This window comes from Delphinapterus leucas, chromosome 1 (assembly GCF_059928025.1).
Source record: "Delphinapterus leucas isolate spDelLeu-1000000601 "Yukka" chromosome 1, BTC_Dleu_Yukka2, whole genome shotgun sequence".
Lineage (NCBI taxonomy): Eukaryota > Metazoa > Chordata > Mammalia > Artiodactyla > Monodontidae > Delphinapterus > Delphinapterus leucas.
In genome coordinates, this window is record NC_143129.1 from 177717773 (window position 1) to 177738135 (window position 20363).

The 20363-nt window shown below is 54.1% G+C and overlaps 1 protein-coding gene across 3 annotated transcripts in view; it reads right to left on the reverse strand.

Moving 5' to 3' along the window:
* The window catches only part of PADI1 (peptidyl arginine deiminase 1), a 33984-nt gene extending 13755 nt beyond the window's left edge, over positions 1-20229 (reverse strand). The window contains exons 1-8 of one of the 3 annotated variants that reach the window (XM_022552025.3): positions 19760-20189; positions 6907-7087; positions 5734-5803; positions 5017-5078; positions 3323-3440; positions 3111-3236; positions 1005-1177; positions 753-856 (exon numbers count right to left, since the gene is read on the reverse strand). In XM_022552025.3, coding sequence (XP_022407733.2) covers positions 753-856; positions 1005-1177; positions 3111-3236; positions 3323-3440; positions 5017-5078; positions 5734-5803; positions 6907-7087; positions 19760-19851 — 926 coding nt within the window. In that variant the 5' untranslated portion in view covers positions 19852-20189. Of the gene's footprint in view, positions 1-752; positions 857-1004; positions 1178-3110; positions 3237-3322; positions 3441-5016; positions 5079-5733; positions 5804-6906; positions 7088-19759 lie in introns of all 3 variants that reach the window. The other 2 variants (XM_089900193.1, XM_089900199.1) reach the window with 2 other exon arrangements.
* Between the last annotated feature and the right edge of the window lie 134 nt (positions 20230-20363).

The window sequence follows — 20363 nt, forward strand, 5'->3', positions numbered from 1 at the left end:
GAATCTCACTGGTTAAGGTGGTAGTGAGGGGGCAGGTAGCCCCATCTCCTCCTGTTTCTCACAACTGGCCTAAACAAAAGAGTCAGGGTGGTGTTAGTGAGCAAACAGAAAGAAAGAGTTCCCTTCTGAACACCTGGGCCCAGCTCAGCAGAGCAAACCTGTTTGGCCACACCCTTCCTGGCCTTTTGACTTATGTTCCAAGTCATCTATGGCCCTTTCCAGTGGTCCGACCTCTGATGCAGAGGCCCGGAGTAGCCTTGCCAATCCAGGCTCACCTGCCCATCAAGGCGCCTGACAAGGATTCTGAGAGATGGCAGAAGGACCAGGGACCCGGGTTGGGCCAGGGCTCACAGAGGAGCTTGGAGTTGGGGTCCCGAGTTCTCTGCAGGCCCAGGAGCACACCCACATCTGAGCAAGGCTGGGTCTCCTGCAGCTGCTAGCAGTCTGAACGGGGCCTGGCCCCACTGCCTGGAATAAATCCTAGATGTTCTGGGGCTGCTACATGCAGGACACGGTAGGGCAGGTATGCTGGACTTGAGTCATTGACCTCAGCCAGGGCCTTAGCTGCTCAGAGCAGGTGGGGCTGACAGGCCCAAGCCAGCCTGCTGCTATCCTGTTCCCAGCTTGTGTCCGTGGGTGCCTGCAATGAATCCGTCCAGTATGAGTGCAGGGCCAAGCCTGGTACGGCATTCTGTCCCTATCTCTATGAGTCCAGAGATGGTGGGAGAGCTGCAGGAGGGGCGAGGCCTCACCTGCACACATACAGCTCCAGGGGGCACTGGGTGTTGGGGGTCATGATCCAGGGGGCCATGCGGAAGGTCACGGTGTCTGTGAAGTAGGGCACCTCAGGCAGGGTCTGGGGGGAAAATGAGGACTCAGTGGGCCCTGCAGGGAGCCCCATCAGGCTTCAAGACCCTGCAGCCCCCAGCCTCCCAGTCCTGGAGCCTCCATGCTGGTCCCTGAAGCCCCTCATCCCCTATCATGGCCCCCAGCGCCATACATACCTTGGTGTCCACCAGGCTGACGCTGAGAGAGACCAGCCCCAAGAAATCAGCGTCGGGAAAGGTGAGCCCCTCCACGTAGAAGCTGATCTCCCGTTCCCCCGGACGCCGCTCCACTTCGTAGTACAGATGCTGGGGCCCCAGCACCTGCTTGTAGTCTGAGAGAGAATTCCCACCTAGGGGGAACCAGAGTCAGCACTGGGGGCCCAGTGCTGGGACAGGGGTGTGGGGCTGCGAGGATGTGAGGACAGGAAACCCAAGGCCAGGAATGTAGAGGCAGAACCACCTTTGTGTTAGATCTACTTGGACTCCTCCAGCTCTGCCATGGGCAAGCTGTGTGACCTCAGCTCAATGACTCAACCCCTCTGAGCCTCAGTTCCTCATCTGTAAAATGGGCTAATATTACATTTCTCATGCGGTCAGCGTAAGCTTTAAACTAGATAAGGAAGTAAAAGCAGCTGGCACAAAAGATGAAAACAACCTAAATGTCCATCAACGGATGAATGGATAAACAAAATGTAGTATGTCCATATGCTGGCATGTTATTCATCCATAAAAAGGAATGAAGTATTGATACATGCGACAGCGCAGATGAACCTTGACATTATACTAAGTGAAAGAAGCCCGACACAAAAGGCCTCATATCGTATCATTCTATTTGTACGAGATGCACAGAATAGGTACATCCATAGGGACAGAAAACAGATTAGCTGTTGCCTAGGGCTGGGGGTTGGGGGATGGGGAGTGACTGCTAATAAGTACAGGCCTTTATTTGGGGGTGATGAAAATGTCTTAGAGCTAGAAATTTTGTGGTAGTTACCCAACATTGAGAATGTACTCAATGTCACTGAATTGTTCACTTTAAAATGGTTAATTTGGGGACTCCCCCGGTGGTGCAGAGGCTAAGAATCCGCCTGCCAATGCAGGGGACACAGGTTTGGGCCCTGGTCCGGGAAGATCCCACATGCCGTGGAGCAACTAAGCCTGTGCACCACAGCTACTGAGCCCACGTGCCACAAATACTGAAGCCCACGCGCCTAGAGCCCGTGCTCTGCAACAAGAGAAACCACTGCAGTGAGAAGCCCGCTCACCACAACGAAGAGTAGCCCCCACTCACCGCAACTAGAGAAAGCCTGCGCCCCTCAACAAAGACCCAAGGCAGCCAAAAATAAATAAATTTATAAAAAAATAAATAAAATAAAATGGTTAATTTTACGTTATGTGAATTTCATCTCAAGTTTTTAAAAAAATCACCTGGCACATAGTAGTTCTGGCCCGTAGCCTTTTCCCCTCCCCTGAGGGTTGTCTGGGAAGTGCCACCCTGGCACGCTCTTACAGCATGAAATGTTGTCACCTCACTTACGGAGACTTTGCTTATGTTCTGGTATCACAGTAAGTGTTTCCAAGCTGGACTCCTGGGTAACCTTCCACCATTGGGACATTCTGGTCCCTGCCAGGCTCATTTAGCTGGGACAAGTTCTGAGTCAGTTTGAACAGAGGAGGATGAAGAGGAAGAAGGAAGGGGCAGGAGAGGTCTCTTGTGATTTATGAAAATGAGTAAGGGCACCTCAGGGTTAAGGATTAGTGTTTCTGCCAGGTTTTTTTTTTTTTTTTTTTTTTTAATCCACAGACTTTGATTAATAAACTGTCAGAACAACTGGATTCTGAAGGCAAGCCTGGGCCTCAGCTTTGCTAGTCCCTGCCTCCACCCCACCCAGCCTGGACACTGCTGTTTTACATCAAGAACTCATTCCATGCTAACCGACCAGAGGAAGGATGGGCTCAGGAGAAAGGGCAAGGGTAGTGGAAAGAGGGGCTTTGGCGCCCAAGAGACTGGCTTTGAATGCTTGCTCCATCCCCAACTGGTTGTGTGACCTTAGGGCAGTGAATTCACATGTCTGAGCCTCAGTTTTCCCCTCTGTAAAATGGGTCTAGTTTGGGAACCTCTTTCTTGGGCGATATGTCGTGTCCTGATGGAGTGGCTGTTTGTAAGTGGTAGTGAGAGTTACAAAATGATGATGGAAGGAGGGAGAGAGGTGGATAAGAGAAGAATGGTTTGGGAAGCAGAAGATGGAGCAGGGAGGGAAGAGATCCCTCCAGGCCACTCACCCCTAGCGCAGAAGACCCCCATTCTCCTGGAATCAGAAAACGGCACGTTCAAGACCAGCTTGTGGCTGTCAAAGAGCTCATCAGGGCCATCGCAGCTCAGCACCATTGGGGCCATGTCCTGCAGGTCTGGAGAGAGGGGTGCCCATGAGACAATCTTGCTCCATCCCACACCTTCACCCTGGACAACGCCATACACCCCTTCTGTTGCTCACCATCCAGTGATGTCAGCTGGGTGCTGGTGAGGTCGATCTCCCTGGACCAGAAACTATCCCGGTCACAGTTCACCAGCAGGACAGCCCCATAGCCCTCAGGGCCCCAGCGCCAGGTTTTCTGTGGCAAAGCAAGAGGCCTTAGGATCAGTGGGACCCAGGGGTCTCTGAGAAGGGGTTCTGGACATGGCTAGAGCTGTCTGCTTTGTTAACTTGGAGACTTTTGTATTCTGGGTTTGCTTAAAGATTTATAGAGGGATCATAGATTTGGGGAATGGAGTTCCAGGTCCCTACACCCAGAGCCACTCCACGCTTGTGCAGTGAACAACTTGAACAACAGCTCCTCCCAGCCATCAGACTGGAAGAGGAAGGGTGATGGCGCCAAACCCAGAAATGGCCTTTGCCAGTCTGCTGAGCTTTGGTCCGGCCAGCAGACTAAGACTGCCTCACCCTGACCTTGATGGGGCTGGAGAATTCCTGGGAGACTCTCCCCATGCCAGTCCTCTCCTGGGGCCTGTCCCACAGTTTTCTCTGACTTTCACTTGAGATCCTGCAGGCCCTGCAAGATAGTCTGAGCAGAGAGGTGGGGAAGATGGCTGGAACCCTGCCTCTGTGAGCAAAGCTCTTCCTGATGTGCTTCTCTTTTTTTCTTTTAATTTATTTGCTTATTTATTTTGGCTGTGCTGGGTCTTAGTTGCGGCACACAGGATCTTTGTTGCGGCACGTGGGATCTTTAGTTGCAGCATACATACTTCTTATTTGCGGCATGCGGACTCTTAGTTGCAGCATGCATGTGGGATCTAGTTCCTCGACCAGGGTTGGAACCCAAGGCCCCCTGCATTGGGAGTGCAGAGTCTTACCCACTGGACCACCAGGGAAGTCCCCTTCCTGACGTGCTTCTACTTTATCCCCACCAGACTCTGCAAGGCAGGGCTTATTTTCCCCATTTCACAGAAGAGGGAAAAGAGGCTCTGGGGTGTGAACCCCAAGTCACATAGATGGGATACAAACTTGGGTCTGGGGGACCTCACAGGACCACTGCTAACTTATATGGCACTCTTGTTCACCCCTCTGGGTAGATGCTTCTCTGTACCGGGGCCCAAGACATGATTTATATCATAGGTCCCACCCGCCACCTTGCCCAAGCAACCTTGTGCAGTGAGCACTCTGCTCAGCCATCCGTGGCAGCCCTACCCCATCTTGTCCACAAAGTCTTCTATATGATTCAGGCTTCCTCTGTGGGGTCTTTCCCTGCAAATCATATCTTCTACCCTCCCAGGATGGCTTTCAGATACATCCGGTGGGATAATGCCTTGAGCCCACCCCATCTTCGTCCTCACTCTTCAGGATCTGTCAGTCACTTGACAAGTCACCTACCATGCTTGGGGGTCCAAATACAGCCCAGGAAATAGAAAAGGCCTCAAGAAAAAGAACTAATCCCAGTTCTAAGGTGGCACAAGAGAGACCCAGAGAGGGTAAGCTGTTTTCCAGGAGTCACACAGCATGTTGATCACACAGTGTAAGTTAAGGCCCATTCATGCTGATTTGGGAGTCCTCAGATGGCTTCCCTATACTGTTGGATACCACAGACCCTAGGAATCCATCACCCTTCTGGAGGAAGAGCCCACTGCTCCCCAGGACCACCCCCAGGTTTGCCTGTCAACTCTGCCATCTTGGGGTAACCAGGAGAGTCCCACCTTGTCGCCGTGGCTCCTCTTCACCTTGCCCGTGCGGCCCGTGTCGACGTCGAGGGAGATGTCTGCAAAGAGATGTAGAGGGACAACAGGGCTCCCCAGGCCCACCCTCGCACCATAACGTCCAGGTCGGGGCAAGCTTCGGCCCCTCCACAAGCCCTTGGGAACCAGGAAGCCCTGTTCTGGGGACCACACCCAACACCTGAGAGGCCCTTGTGGCAGCCCCGTGTGCTTCTGGGTGTTGGAGGGACCCAAGGCTCTGGCTCTTGAATTTTTGACTCATCTATGTGGGCTGAATTGCTAGCTCCTGGGGGCCCTGACTCTGGAGGTCGGGATCAGGCCTGAGGTTCTAGGTGCTGGTTCTGCAGTTCTCAGGGCCAGCTGCCGGGGTCTGGCCCAAGGTAGCATGTGGCTCTCCATGGTTTAGTGATGTCTTGAATTTCCAGTGAGTGTGATAGGCAGACTCTGGATGAAGGAGGCCTATTGTTCGTCTAGCTGGTGACCCATGGGCAGTGCAGTTTCCAGATTCTTATGGCCCTAAGTATGGCCGGGACTCCACCCCTGAGGCTCTAGAGTGGATGAACCACCTCTGAAGAAGCCAAGCTCCTCGATAGGGGAGGAAGATGTCCATGGGCCTTGCACTTGGGGGCTCCCCTAAGACCCTCAAGCAGCCAGCATGGAGGGGTGGATGTACAGAGGAGCCAGGGAGGTGGGACTTACCGGTGCCAGTGAGGTAGAGTACGCTGTGGCCCAGGGCAGCCTTCTGCAGCCCGAAGTAGGAGACTTGCACCTGTGGGGACATGGTCAGCCCTAAGCCAGCACGGCCACCCCTTCAGAAATGGCTGTGACAGGGGGAGTTAGGGGGCACTCCGGCGGCCCTGCTTAGAGGTAGGGGAGGCATGAGGGTCCCAGCTACTCCCTGCTGCTGAAGGCCCAAGGTCCACGGGCTCCCGGCTTGGATCCAGAGCCCCCTTCTCCAGCTGGAGAGGCTGTGGATGCCTCCTCAGCTCCCAGGGCTGGGCTGAGGGGCAAGGAGGGCCAGATGGGGTGCAGGAGGATCCCAAAGGGAGCAGCTGGACCCTCAGGAACCCATGGGGATGTCAGAGAGAAAGAATGAGGGAAGGGACAGCTGTCACTAGGGACAGGCAAGTTATTCAACCTCTCTAAGCCTCTGTTTCTTCATCTGTAAAATGGGAACAATGACCACCCCCCACCCCCGCCCCATAGTAGCAGCCCAAGCTCACAGAGCTTTCCCCATGCCCTAGAACCCATGGCCAGGGCTCCACCCAGGCCATCTCAGTGAGCCCCCAGGATGACCCCAGTAGATGGGGCTCAGAGGTAGGAGAGTAGGGGCTCCAGGGCCCCTACTCTCAACCGCTGCACAGTCCCCACCTTTTCGGTGTCGTTGGAGAAAAGGCTGAATCAATGAATCAGGGCTCACTGTGTATGTGGTGGGTGCCTGAGGGTGAGTAAGAAGGGTGTCCTCTGTGAAAAAGAAGGCTTCCTGCTTCCTTAGGTGGGAGACACACACCCTGGTATGTACCTGTGTCCACGTGCATGCATGTGTGTATGGGTGCTGCCGAGAACTCCTGTCTGCACAGGAGTGGGGGGCTTGTTTGGGGTCTGTGCGGAGCTGTGTTAAAGCAGGTGTTTGTGAATTTGAGGGGGTGAGCAGGAAGGCTGTGCTTTTACGGGAGCACTCGTGTATGTGTGCGTGTGACGTTGGGGCATTGGGGTGGGTTTGCATCTTTGGGTGTCTCTTGAGTTGTATCAGGATGTGTCGCGTGGATGTGGGTGGCAAAGCCTTGTGGGGTTTGGTTGAGTGGGGGTGATGTGTGAACAGGGTGTGCTTTGTGGGGGGCTCTTACCTTCTGTGGGGAAGTAGCCTCTTACCTCGAGATCGTTTAAAGCCTTACTGGCTGTGTCCACAGATATGATCACGTCCACGCCGGCATTCAGGGGCCAGTAGGCCTTACCTGTGGGCTCTGTCACCCGTGCTATGTTGTAGACCGTGAAGACCTCCACCCCGGGGCTCCCAGAGACACTGAAGGTCTCAGCACCCTCGGGCACATCACTGATAGAAAGGAGAGAGGAGAGCATCCGGGGGCTCAGGAGAGAGACCAGTGGGGTAGTGGGCTAGGGCTACCCGGCTATGCAACAGCACCCCCTAACAGCTGGAGTGGGGAGTGGCGGGGAGTGAGGGGCCCACTGGTCGGGAGACCAACCTGGTTGGGCCCCAGGGCTCCATCCCAGCTCTCCACTGATTTCCACGTGACCCACCCTGGGCACATCGTCCCCGGGCCTCAGTCTCCCCATCTGCAACATGAAGGGCTTGGAGCAGAGCAGTGGCTGTTGAGTTCTGTTTTAGTGGCAGAGCCCTTTCAGTGGACCTCGCGTGGAACCCCAGACAGAAGAAGGACAAAAGGGAGTCGGGGGTGGTGCCGAGCCACGGTGTTTAACCCTTCCACCCCCACCGTGGCCCCTGAGGCTCCAGAGAGCAGAGACTGAAAACCTCTGGACATCCTCAATCCCCCACCTCCCCCAAAGCTTCCTGCTTTTATGCTTCCGAATTCTCTAACCCAACAAGAAATCCATTTGAGACCACCTCTCACCTCCTCCACTGCCACACCTGCACCCACTTAGAGTGCTGAGCAGCTTCTTAAGCCCACCTGTGCCCGCTCCAGTCTGTTCCCCACTCAGAACAGATCACGTTGTTCTCATGCTCAAAAGCAACGGTTCCCATCACACACAGTGAAGTCCTCACAATGGCATAAAAAGCCCCTCCCGATTTGCCCTCTGCCAACCCCCGGGAACCTCCTCCACCCCCCTAGGCTCAGTCCTCACTCACTCTGCTCAAGCCACACTGACCTTCCTGATGTTCCATGAAGCTGCCAGGCTGTCCTGCCTCAGGGCCTTTGCACTGGCCGTTTCCACTGCATAAAATGCTCTTCCCCCAGATATCCACAAGACTCACTCCTTTACCTTCTTCAGGGCTCTGCTTAAATGTCACCTTCTCAGTGAGCAACCCCCGCCCATCGCTCTATTTAATGCTACACCTTGTCCCACCTTCTCCCACACTCTCCTTATCCCTGCCACTCTGCTCTGATTCTTTTTTGTTTGTTTGCTTGTTTGTTTTTAACATCTTTACTGGAGTATAATTGCTTTACAGTGGTGTGTTAGTTTCTGCTGTATAACAAAGTGAATCAGCTATATGTATACATATATCTCCCAACCCCTCCCTCTTGCGTCTCCCTCCCACCCTCCCTATCCCACCCCTCTAGGTGGTCACAAAGCACTGTCTGCTCTGATTCTTAATCATACTGTTAGGTATTGTCCGTCTCTCCTGCTAGAAGGTCAGGGAGTTTTGTCTGTTTTGCTCATTGCTATCTCCCAGCACCTATAACAGTGTCTGGTGTGTGGTCAGTCTCATAAACACTTGTTAAATGAATGAATGGATTCAGTTGCCCCTAGTCTGCAGGGGGATTCAGGCCCATCTGCACCCAGTGGTACAGAACTTGACTGAGGCCATACCCTGCAAATTTCTCCCCATCTACCTGATATACCACATCCACCCAATACTCCAGAGCTCTGGGCTCCAGAAAGGGGGATCAGGAAGCCCTCAGTCTGCCAGGCCCCAGCCGGGGTCACCCATCTGCTGGGCCTCCACGCTACTTCTCAAGTCACCAGCTGCTTCCAGCCACAGCAGGTAGGGGCCAGCCTTCCTGGGCCGTAGACTCAGAGGGGATGCTCTGCAAACTCGGGCCACAGGGCACCAGGAGCAAAGTCAGCAGGGCCTCTGGGGGCGCTTGTCCTTCTTCAACCCCTGAATAAACCTGAACTGTGTGCCTCCCTGCCCCAGCCCTGTGATGGGCCCCAGGGTTCCATGAGGCATTTGGCCATGTGGAACACACACCCTGGAGGGGAAGTCGGACGAGGGAACTACATGTCAGGGCTACCCACTGCCGTCCCCCAGGACAGAGCCATCAGCCTCAAGGCCACCACCCAAGGTCAAGTCAACTTGCAAACGTCCACCCGACTGCAAAGATGCCAGGCCCAGAAGGGTCCTTTGATACATCCTCCTGCCTCCATCGTTTCCTGTATCCCTGAGAAACCACCCAAGTATTAAAGCCCCTGGAGAAACCAGACACCCCTTCCAGATCCCTGCCGTGGTCACTCAGTCCCCACAAACAACTGCCCCCATTGACAATGGTGGTGATGGTCGTAGCTACAACAGGCCCAAGTTCCACTCAGGACCTGGCTCTCGGACGCATATCATGGCCCCATAAGGCAATTATTATTCTCGTTTTAAAGATGAGGCTGGGGTGGAGAGGGGTCCCTGAGCCCTGCAGGCTGCTGGCAGGACCCACAGGTCCTCACCCCACTCGTGGCCTCACCGTCCTCAAGAGGCACTTTCAGGCATCTTCCCACCTTACATGCCCTTTGCCATTGTTTAGTCAGTTGCCATAGGAACCTAAGCCTCCCAGACTTAGAACCCCCATTTTCCATCTCAAGACTCAAAGCTGTCTTTTGAACATCTCTTTAGGGTGTCTAACAGGTTTTTTACATTTAACATGTCCAAAACGAAACTCTTAGCTCCCCACTTCTGCCCCGTCCAAACCTGCCCGGGTTAGGCCACAGTTGCCCCATCATCGGATTCATCCTGGCCTTCTCTCCTTCCCTCGAGCTCACATCCAGTCACCAGTAAACCCTGTCAGCTCCCCCTTTACAGCATCACCTGCTGGCATTCACGTCTCTTCCACGCCTAACGCCCTGGTCCAGGCACCAGCTTTTTCCGTGTGGATTTTCACAATAGGCTGGTCCCCCTGCTCCTTCTCCTGCTGCCCACGATCTGGTCTCAGCACAGCAGCAGAGGGATCCTCTTAACACAGAAGTCATTCAGCATCCCTTCTGTTCACAGCTTTTCCCCGGGGGCTCTGCAGTCTGCGCGGAGTTGGCTATGCCCTCCTCACTCCTGCAAACCCAGCTCCTGTTCTCCCTCCAGTTGCCAAGCTCCCTCCTGCCTTGGACCCTTTGCACTTGGGTTCTCTTCGTTCACAATGTTCAGCTCCCGAGCCTCCGCTGGGCCCTCCGTGCCTCATTTCCTTCTCAGAGGTCTTCCCTGACTGCCCTATTTAAATCTGTGTGACATGGGTGACACCATGAACCCCACACTCCCTAACCCCATGACCCAGCTTCATTTCAACCCATGGCACTTGTCACCTGACATGTCATGTTTATTTGACATGTTTTTCTATTGCCTGTCTCTCCTGTTTCTCCCTCTAGAATGTGGGGAATTTTCCCATTTTACTTTCACTAAGACTACTCTCATCTCAGCACCCAGCGTGGTGTCTGGTGTGGGCAAGGGGTACAAGAAACCCCCGTTTTATGGATGAGGACAAGGCAACCCAGGAACGTGGAACTGTACCCGAGCAAGAATCTACGGACCGGGCTTCCCTGGTGACGCAGTGGTTGAGAGTCCGCCTGCCGATGCAGGGGACACGGGTTCGTGCCCTGGTCCGGGAAGATCCCACATGCCGTGGAGCGGCTGGGCCCATGAGCCATGGCCGCTGAGCCTGAGCATCCGGAGCCTGTGCTCCGCAACGGGAGAGGCCACAACAGTGAGAGGCCTGCTAAAAAAAAAAAAAAAAGAACCTATGGACCTCCCCGGGACAGACCCCCCCTCCACCATGTCTTCTGCCTGCCTCTTGTTTGTAATTTTAGCCTCCTAGGCCTTCCCCCAAGTTCCAAAGAATAAATTTAATCAGAAAAATGAGAAAATGCAGAAACAATGGAAAACAGCCAAGCAAGACAAAATAATAATAGTTTAGCCATTAAACAAAGTCAAGGATCTCTAGCTCCTCCTCAAGGGCTATGGATAATATTCTGAGCCGCATCCTTCGAGCTCTTTGGCAGATACTGAAGCCCCCACCAGGTGGAAGAAGTTAACTGCATGCTGCCCACAAGCACAGAGGCCCCAGACAGGTTGGAACCAGAAGGTTGATGATGTTGACTCCCAATTACCTCACCAGCAACCGAGCAGAAGAATGTGCACGAGCAGATCACACACCCCGAAACGCTGTCCCTCACCCTGTCTTTTTTTTTTTTTTTTTTTTTGCGGTACACGGGCCTCTCACCGTTGTGGCCTCTCCCATTGCGGAGCACAGGCTCCAGACGCGCAGGCTCAGCGGCCATGGCTCACGGGCCCAGCCACTCCGCGGCATGTGGGATCTTCCCGGACCGGGGCACGAACCCGTGTCCCCTGCATCGGCAGGCGGACTCCCAACCACTGAGCCACCAGGGAGGCCCCATGCTCAGCTTTTGGTGCCTCGTCTACCCTTCACAACAACCCTCGCAGGAACCCTTGCTGTCCTCATTTAGCAGATGAAGAAATCTTCTCAGAGAGGTTAAGTAACCTTCCTGGTAAAGGATGGAAGGAGCAGCAGGTTTGTCTTCTGTATTATGCTGTCCTGCTGACTTGAAAATGAGTGTGTGTGCCCTGAGCGTGTCCCTGGCGGGGACCGGAGGAAGGAAATAGTCAGGGAAGACGTAGGAAGGAAAAAGGAAAATGTTGAAACTTTGCAACACAAGCGCTTCAATGTGATCCCTTGGGAGCCGGCAGGATGTGGGGCACTGAGGCAGGAGAGCCCTCTTCCCCCTCCACGCACCTGAAATTTGCAGGGGTGAAGTCAGTGCAGACCAGGAAGTTGGCACCCATGACCTCTGGCCCCTTTCTGCCCTAAGACAATGAGACTGTGGAGTATCTTCATAGGCCTTGGGTGAGAGAGGGGCCTCAGAGGCCATCCTGGCCAGCTCCTTGCCCATCGCAGAACTCTGTGCTTGAACAGGCAGCTCACTACCTTACAGCCCTCTGTGCTTTGACAGCTCAGGTAATTAGAAAGCTTTTCCTTTTACTTGGCTGCAACCTGTATCCAGAAGCTTCCTCCCACTGGGGCTCCACAGGCCACACCTTATCTCAACTACTCGGAAGTTGACCACCTGGTCTCTAGGGAGAAGAGAAACATAGCAGTCATGGAGTCCCTCCCCTGCTGTCCATCCTACCTGCTGCTTGGATACCACCAGCCCCTAGGGACGATCTCAGGGGTCAGGGGACCCCTCTGCCCAGCCTAGGGTCTGGGCAGGGAGGGCAGGATGGGGCTGACCCCGCCTCCAGCTAGGGGAGTGGGTATGGGGGTGGCGGCAGAGGACCAGGTTGCCCTGGAGGCTTGTCCAGGGCATTGTGCTGGGGGAGAGGTGAGGGCAGAAGGGAGAATAATGCAGAACTGGATGGAAAGGCTGAGGAGCAAGCTGGCAGGCAGCCCTTGAGCAGACCAGGCCAGCCAAGCCTGTGACTCCCCCTTCACACTTGATCAGCCACCTGTCTGCCCAGAGCCCCAGAGGTGCCACTCTCCAGGTGTCCCGGACTTGATGTTCCCTGGACTGAAGCCACAAGAAATGCCCTGGGACCAGCCAGCAGGACCTGGCAAGTCCTCTCAGGTACGACCAGGTCTGTGGTCGCTTCTGCCAGGAGCCAAGAACCACTGTGGCCAACAGTCCCACGGAGCTGGCCAGACCCCCACAGGCTCCGGCCCTAAAGAACATCAGCTCCGGGGAGCACACGGAGTCCTGTTACTGCTGTCGGCCGCTCTGCCTCAACATGCATTTCCTACTGTGCCACGCTGGGCACCAGGAAAGAAGAGATGAGTCAGCCCTGGCCCTGCCCTCATGGCATCCACCCAGGTCAGGGACATCACGGGCCCCAAAGTACTTTTGCTCCATTCTGATTCCACCCCTACGGCCCCTGTTTGCTGAGCAGAGCGGTTATTATTCTTCTCCCCATTTTACAGATGATGTGAAATTCAGAGGGAGGTCCCACGTGGGGCAACAAGGGAGAGCTGAGATGTGACCCCGCTCAGGGTCTGACTCCAAAGCTCATCCCCTGCCTTGCCCTCACCCACCCCTCGCACCAACCCAGCAACGCAGAAAATTCCCCAATAACGGGCTCTCTTGGGGTTGAGCTCATAGAATTTGCGATCAGGCAAACCTGGGTTCAAATCCCAGCTCTGCCATTTGTTGGCTGTGTGACTTGGGCAAGTCTTTTGACATCTCTGTGTCTCAGTTTCCTTGTCTGCAAGATGGGGATCGTAGTAGTCACTACCTCAGAGGCTTGTTGTGAGATTTAATTGAGATAGTACAGCAAGCACCGTGAGCTGAAGATGGTGCTGTCACCATTGTCATCACTGTCACAAGGGGCATGGGGAGCAGGCAGACCCTGGGGAATAGGATTCTTCCATCTCCCTTCACTCTCAGACCTGACCCCAAACCCGGTTAGCGATGCAATTGTTAGCGTCCACATTCTGAAGGTTTTTTAGCTCCCAGACTAAGATGGGAGCCCCTCGGGGGCGGGGGTGGGTCATATAATCTCCAGGTGCCTCAGCCCAGCACAGAGCTGAATAAGGAGCGGGTGACCAGTAACATTTGTCAAGTGACCACAGCGAGGCAAAGGTCACAGAAAGTTCAGGCCCCCGTGTGGCTTCCTCCTTGGTCCTCCCTGGGTGCTGGCTGTGGCCGACAGAGGTTGGGGAGGGCAATGGCTGACATCACATCACAGGCAGACCCCACATCACAGGCAGGGATTTTCCCCTAAGTGTAGAATCACACAGGGTGTAGTTATGTCCTCTCCCTCTTTCCTTCCTTCCCAGAGATAAGAATCACGGGTGCCTTATGCCCTGTCATTGCTCAGCTAAGGCCACACCCAGAGAGCCTGCAAGGAGGGCCGGGCTGGTCAGGCCTTCTTTCAGTGGACCCCTGCCTGCCCAAGGATGGGGGCTAGAGATGGGGGGTGGCAGCTTTCCACCCCGGGCCTTCCCAGCAGAGGCAAACAGGAGCTGGGGGCCAGAACATCCTTAAGAGAAGAGCCCTGAATGGAAAGTCAGAATCATGAGTCACTTCTCCCCTCTCAGCCTCAGTTTCCCCATCTGCAAGATGGGAAATTGTATGGCTGTGCTCCGTGGATTATGCAATTCTCATCTGTAAAATGGGGGCCAAATTCACAGGTGCAATTAACTGGTGATATTATCCTCATCTAGCATGGGAGGAAACAGGCTCAGAGAGGCTAAGTAACTGGCCCAAAGTCACACAGCCTGCAAGGACCAGCCTGACCCTAACTGGTGGTTATGACTGGTTACCAGCCATCTTGTTCTCTGCAGTCATCGAACTGACTCTCAGAGGCCCCATCCCAATGGAGCTTCCTCCTCTGGGGCCCAGGCCTTCCTTCTTGTCCAGGTCCGGAAGCCCCAGCCCACCCTTTCACTACATCTGGCAGCCTGGCTCAGACCACACCCTCTGCAGGATCCTCCTGAGGAATTTCTGGCCTTCCCTTTGCCCACTCTCCCAGCACAGCAATGGAGACCCAGGTGGGGGTATAGGCAGGGTCATAAGCGTGGCAGGGAAGGTGTGCTGGAGAAGTGCTTGGCAGGGCTTCAGGTGGCCTTGGTCTCAAATGCAGAGTGACTGGGTTCTCTGTTCTGGGGCCCAGGGTGCATTTGGAGACCCAACTCAGGCCTGTACCTGCTGCGAGGCCAGGCTCCTGAAAAGTTCCGGCAGGTCCCAGCTCCCTCGGCACCCACCCCTGGGTGGCAGCATTTGGAATCGCCCCCACTGCTCCCGGCCCACAGCTGAGGTCCCCCTCCTGGGCTCCCCAGGTGGCTGATGTCTTTGGCTGGGTGTGGATTTGCCAGTTCCTTCCAGCCTCACCCCCACCTCCCATACGTCTTTGAGCATCAGAACCACTTGGCAGAGCTGAACAGCTGCTTAAAAGCCACAGCAAAGGGAATGGAAGCTTCTCTGGACATAGCAAAGGAGAGGACAACACATCACAGGGAAAGCATTTTGGGGGTCAAGGAGGCATCTACGTCATGGGTGAGCGATCACCCCTCCATTCCCTGCACCTCACGTCTTCTCTTGGGGTCTGCTGCCTGGCCCCGGGCCCGCCACCAAAGGAGGAAGGTGGGGATTGGGGGGAGGAGAGAGAAGTGGAGCTGGAAGTGCTGGGAGCAGCAGGGGGAAGAGGAGACACTCAAGGATGAGGAGAGGCTCCAAGACCAAAATGATGGGAAGGAGAAGCGGGGACAGGGAAGGGGCTATAGGGCCAGAAGAGGGGAGGGAAGAGTGACTGAATGGATTCCCAGGTCTCAAAATGGGAGTTAGTTAGCAACGAGGACCAGGGAGGCAGGGACACCTGTAGACTTAGGGGGCGTCTGACCTCTGGTACCCTCTCTGATGCCAGTATTTTACGTTTCAAGAACTCACACTGCCCCATTTCGCATCCAAATCCTGTAACTCCCTGGCCTCTCCTGGCTCCGTGGACCTTACAGGGGACCCCGGCCTCATAATCTCCAAGAACCCTCGAATCTAAACATTAACATCACTTCCAATGAAGGAATGCGATACAGCAACAGGACGGAACAAGTAGGAGAGGAGATCCTCACCTGGCTTTAAATCCAGGTCCCAGCCCGGCTCTCGGAGCCTGTCACTCATCATGAATTAGTGTTGGCCTCAATCCTGTAATTATCCCTGAGGAGCACAATTATGTTTCATTGTACTTCTTCGCAAGTTAAAAGCATTAATTTACTTAATGTAAACATCAATTATATATAGATCAGGACTACCCTGGTGGTGCAGTGGTTGAGAATCTGCCTGCCAATGCAGGGGACACAGGTTTGAGACCTGGTCCGGGAAGATCCCACATGCCACGGAGCAACTAAGCCCGTGCGCCACAGCTACTGAGCCTGTGCTCTAGAGCCTGCGAGCCACAACTGTTGAGCCTGTGTGCCGCAACTACTGAAGCCCACGAGCCTAGAGCCCGTGCTCCACAACAAGAGAAGCCACTGCAGTGAGAAGCCCGCACACTGCAATGAAGAGTAGCCCCTGCTCACCTCAGCTAGAGAAAGCCCACACACAGCAACGAAGACACAAAACAGCCAAAAATAAATAAATAAAATAAATTTATTTATTTATAATTATTATTTTTTTAATAAATTCATTTTTTAAAAAAAAGAATATATAGACCACAAGTTTTACAACTCTGTTTTGGCATTTTGGGTTTTTGAAATACAGGGAACCCCAGAAAAGAGAAGTGGTCTGGGTCTTTTCTCTGGCTCATCTGAGAGGCCCTACAGAGACCCCATTCCCTGTGCTCCTGGGATTCCAGTCATCTTGGATCTAAGAGTCTATTTGGCTTTGAGGCTTGTGTAGGGCTGGGGGAGGCTTAGAAAAAATCCAGGAGATTGTCCCTAGCCCCACCCAGCCAGCCTTCTCCTCCATCCCTAAGGATAAATGTTCATGTGATCTCCAGCCTGGGACTCTGATTCTGGCCTCTGGGCAGCCAGGGAGCGCCAGGCTGGACGGCTAATGGATTCCCCATGACACACCCCCTCGTTTTTGGCATAAGTCCTCTGGGGACCACCTCCAAGAAAAGGACAGAGACAGCCAGGGCTATCTGGCCAAACCCAGGAGGTCGCGGTGGAGAGCTAGCCCGCTTGGGTGAGGGTGTAGGATCTGCAGTGCATGCTGAGTCAGGGGATTCCTAAGGTTCCTTGGGCTGGGACCCCCTGGGGCACACAATTACCCCCAAATAACCAGCTTAGAGAGCACATGGGGGAATTAATCACATCCCATGACTCCCACACGCCCATCTCCACTGGCTCTGGAAGGTTGGGAGTCTGGGCAGCTCAGGTGACCAGCACAGGTGGCCCTCTTCTGGGGGGCTTCCGCCTTCTACCAGCAAGGCCAAACAGAGGCCCCTTGCTCGGCCTCAGCTGGAGCCAGGCACCTGGCACTGGGAGTGGGAAAGCCCCAAGTTCATCATCAAGTACAGCCCCTTCATCCTAGACAGCCAAGGCCCTGGAGTGAGCTTCAGGCTCCTCTTAAACCTTCCCAGGTTGTCAATACACGGCCCCCTTCCTCCACCTGTCTTGACAATTCTACGTCACCTTTCTCCACCTATCAGAGACCTCAGTGGCTGGAAGTTCTTCTTTAGGTCTACTTTTAAACCGACTTGCTGCAGAATAAACTTCTGTTTTCTAGTTTAGAGATTCTCCGTGGCTATGACGCTAGTCACTACCAACGTCCAGGGTGAAGTTTCTTTTTTTCTTTTTTTTAACATCTTTATTGGAGTATAATTGCTTTACAATGGTGTGTTAGTTTCTGCTTTATAACAAAGTGAATCAGTTATACATATACATATGTTCCCATATCCCCTCCTTCTTGCATCTCCCTCCCTCCCACCCTCCCTATCCCACCCCTCTAAGTGGTCACAGAGCACCGAGCTGATCTCCCTGTGCGGCTGCTTCCCACTAGCTATCTATTTTACATTTGGTAGTGTATATATGTACATGCCACTCTCTCACTTTGTCACAGCTTACCCTTCCCCCTCCCCATATCCTCAAGTCCATTCTCTAGTAGGTCTGTGTCTTTATTCCCGTCTTACCCCTAGGTTATGACCTTTTTTTTTTTTCTTAGATTCCATATATATGTGTTAGCATACGGTATTTGTTTTTCTCTTTCTGACTTTCTTCACTCTGTATGACAGACTCTAGGTCCATCCAGGGGTGATGTTTCTTGAAGGGCTCTTGGGTACAGGTCCCTCACGGTGCTCACTCAGGACCCCAGAGCAGCCCCCTCTCCCAGAGTCAGCCAGAGCTCAGCAGCTACAGACAACCAGGCAGCTTCCCCTCGGCTGGGCCACGGCCCACACTTGAGGATGCTAAAGCACTTGGTGACCCCAAAGGAGTTTACAGATGACATCGCCCCGTGTTCCCACCACACACCCGCTGATCTGTCCTTTGCTCCTTCCACCCTCTGACACATGATGGGAAGAACAAATAGTGAAGGAAAGGGAACCCACAGAGCTGCCAGAGCTGTAAGCACTTCCCACTCTCACAGAGCAAGGGCCCTACACGTGCATGCTCACAATCATGCTCCCCCTAAGCCATTAACATCAGTGCTATTGCTTCCCCATTTGTCAGATGATGTAACAGGCTCAGAGAAATGCAGCAGCTTGCCCAGGGTCCCACAGCCACCAGTGGAGCTAGGATGAGGACCCAAGTCTGTCCAAGTCCAGGGTGTGGGTGCTTTACCGCCACGCTAAACTGAATAAGGGGCTCAGTTCATCCTGCCAGGGCCCAGAGAGGGCCAGTGGCTTGGCCCACGCCAGACAGCAAGTCAGTGGCAGAGCCCGAACCAGAACCTAAGTCTCCTGGCTCCCAGTCAAATGCTTCTGTCCTCAGTCAGCAGCACAACCTATCATGTAGGGCCCGAGGTTCTGAAATTACCTTCCAGAAATAGCCATCCCCTGGGATGAGAACAGGGGTCTGGAATCGGGAAGATAGGGGCTCACTAGAGACCTCTTCCCTACTTTTGATGTTAAAGCGGAGTTACCAGATAAAGTACAGGATGTCTAGCTAAATGTGGATTTCAGCTAAACAGCATTAAAAAAAAAAAAAAAAAAGTACGTTCCATGCAATATACTTTAAAAAAAAAAGCATTTTTTAAAATCTGAAATGTAAACTTAACTGGGTGCCCTGTATTTTCACTTGCCAAGCCTGGCAACCGTATGATAAAAGGGCAGCAGAAAATGGGATCTCTGTTAGCCACCCAGATGCAAGAGAACCAGCCCCACGCCAGGGCCCCCAGCATGACTTAGAGCCGAGGTCTGGCCTCCCAGGGCTCCTGGCTCTCCCTCCCCAGCCCCAGGCCACTGCCCCAGAGAGGGAGGCAGGGAGGTCTTCTGGGGCAGAGGCTCCCCTGAGGCCAGGTGAAGCTGGGCCCAGCTCAGATCCCACCTTATAACAGACCTCAGCCCCCACCTACTCTGGGAGGGAGACTCCCACCTTGACTGCCCCCTGCCCATCTGCAGGGTCTCTGGTCCCATCCGATCCAGTAGAGATGGAGCTCATAGAGAGTGTGTTGAGTTGGAAAGAGCCCCAAAGACCCCCAAGACCAACTTCCTCAATGGCCAGGTGGGGAAACTCACACTGGGCCAGGTCCCTGGACCTCCATCTGGGTAAAGCCAGGCCAGGAAGTATTGGGACCAACAGGGGAAGCTAATGCTTCCACTGCCCTGAGAGGTGCCTTCAGTGCCATAATCACCATCATCCTCCTGGCAAACACAAGCCCCAGGCTTGTTCCAAGTTCTTTTCCTTTATTAAAAAACACATTGAAACATAAGCCCCAGGCTTATCCCAGTTCTTTTCTTTCATTAACGCATTGAATCATTCCCTAACCACTCCATCTTGATCCCAGTCGCCCCGGCTGGCCTTCTAGGAACGAGCTGCACCACACACACTGCCCCTCCCCACCTCAGAGAGATGGGTCATTGGCAAGAAATTGAGGGCAAAATCAGGGGAGGCCAGTCCTGTCCTCTGTCTTGAGCAACAACTCATTCTGATGCTCCACACAAGTTCCACTGGGATGTCAGAACGCAGAACCCAGACCCTAAAGTCTGTCCCCAGGGCTCAGAGCTGGAACAGTCATCCAGGGGCTTGAGGCCAAAGGCTTGACCCTGGTGCCAGGAGCCAGAGCCCCAAGATGGACCTGATATCCTAGTCCCTCTGCTCTGCTGTCCAAACAACCTCTTGTCAGCATCCTCCAATATGCCCCATTCGTCCACCAGGCGCCCACCCCATTGCCGCGGGTCCTCCAGCCCAGCCCAGCCCTCTGCAGCCAGGTGGGTGCTTTCGGCTCTCACCTGTAAACATCCACGTATGTTTCGATTCCCACCACACACACAGCGTAGGTGGGCTTCTTCAGGGACAGCTGCACAGCTCTCTGTGGGGCCATCCTGTCCCCCAGGCTCCAAGCCTCCGTGCGCCCTGGCTTCCTAGCTCCTCTCCTAGGCACCTCGTCTCCAGGAAGGAGCGTGAGTTCTGAAGTTTCAGTGCTTTCCTCCTCCCTTTTATTTCACACTATGACCTGATTCGCCTGCCTGAGCCCGGTCCCCACCTCCATGCCCATCCCTCCTCACTTCGGCCTGTCAATCCAAGAGGCTGAGGGAGGAGGCACCCAAGGCATCTCTGGGGGATGGGGAAGCAGGAACCCCTGGTGGAGCAGGGCTCAGCTGTCAACAGAAGACAAGCTCCCCAGCAGCCCCCGTCCCCCTTTCTCTAGCTTCACCTCTATCCTCAGACTCTCAGTGCCTGAATCTACACGGTAACGATGTCAGCATTTTCTGAGGGCTCTGTGCTGGCTAAGTGGCTTGCAGATCTTATGTCATACATTAAGGGATCAGTTAGCACATAAAAGCACGGTGCAATCAGACTGTTCCGGCTCTGCCACTTAGAACCTGTGATCTT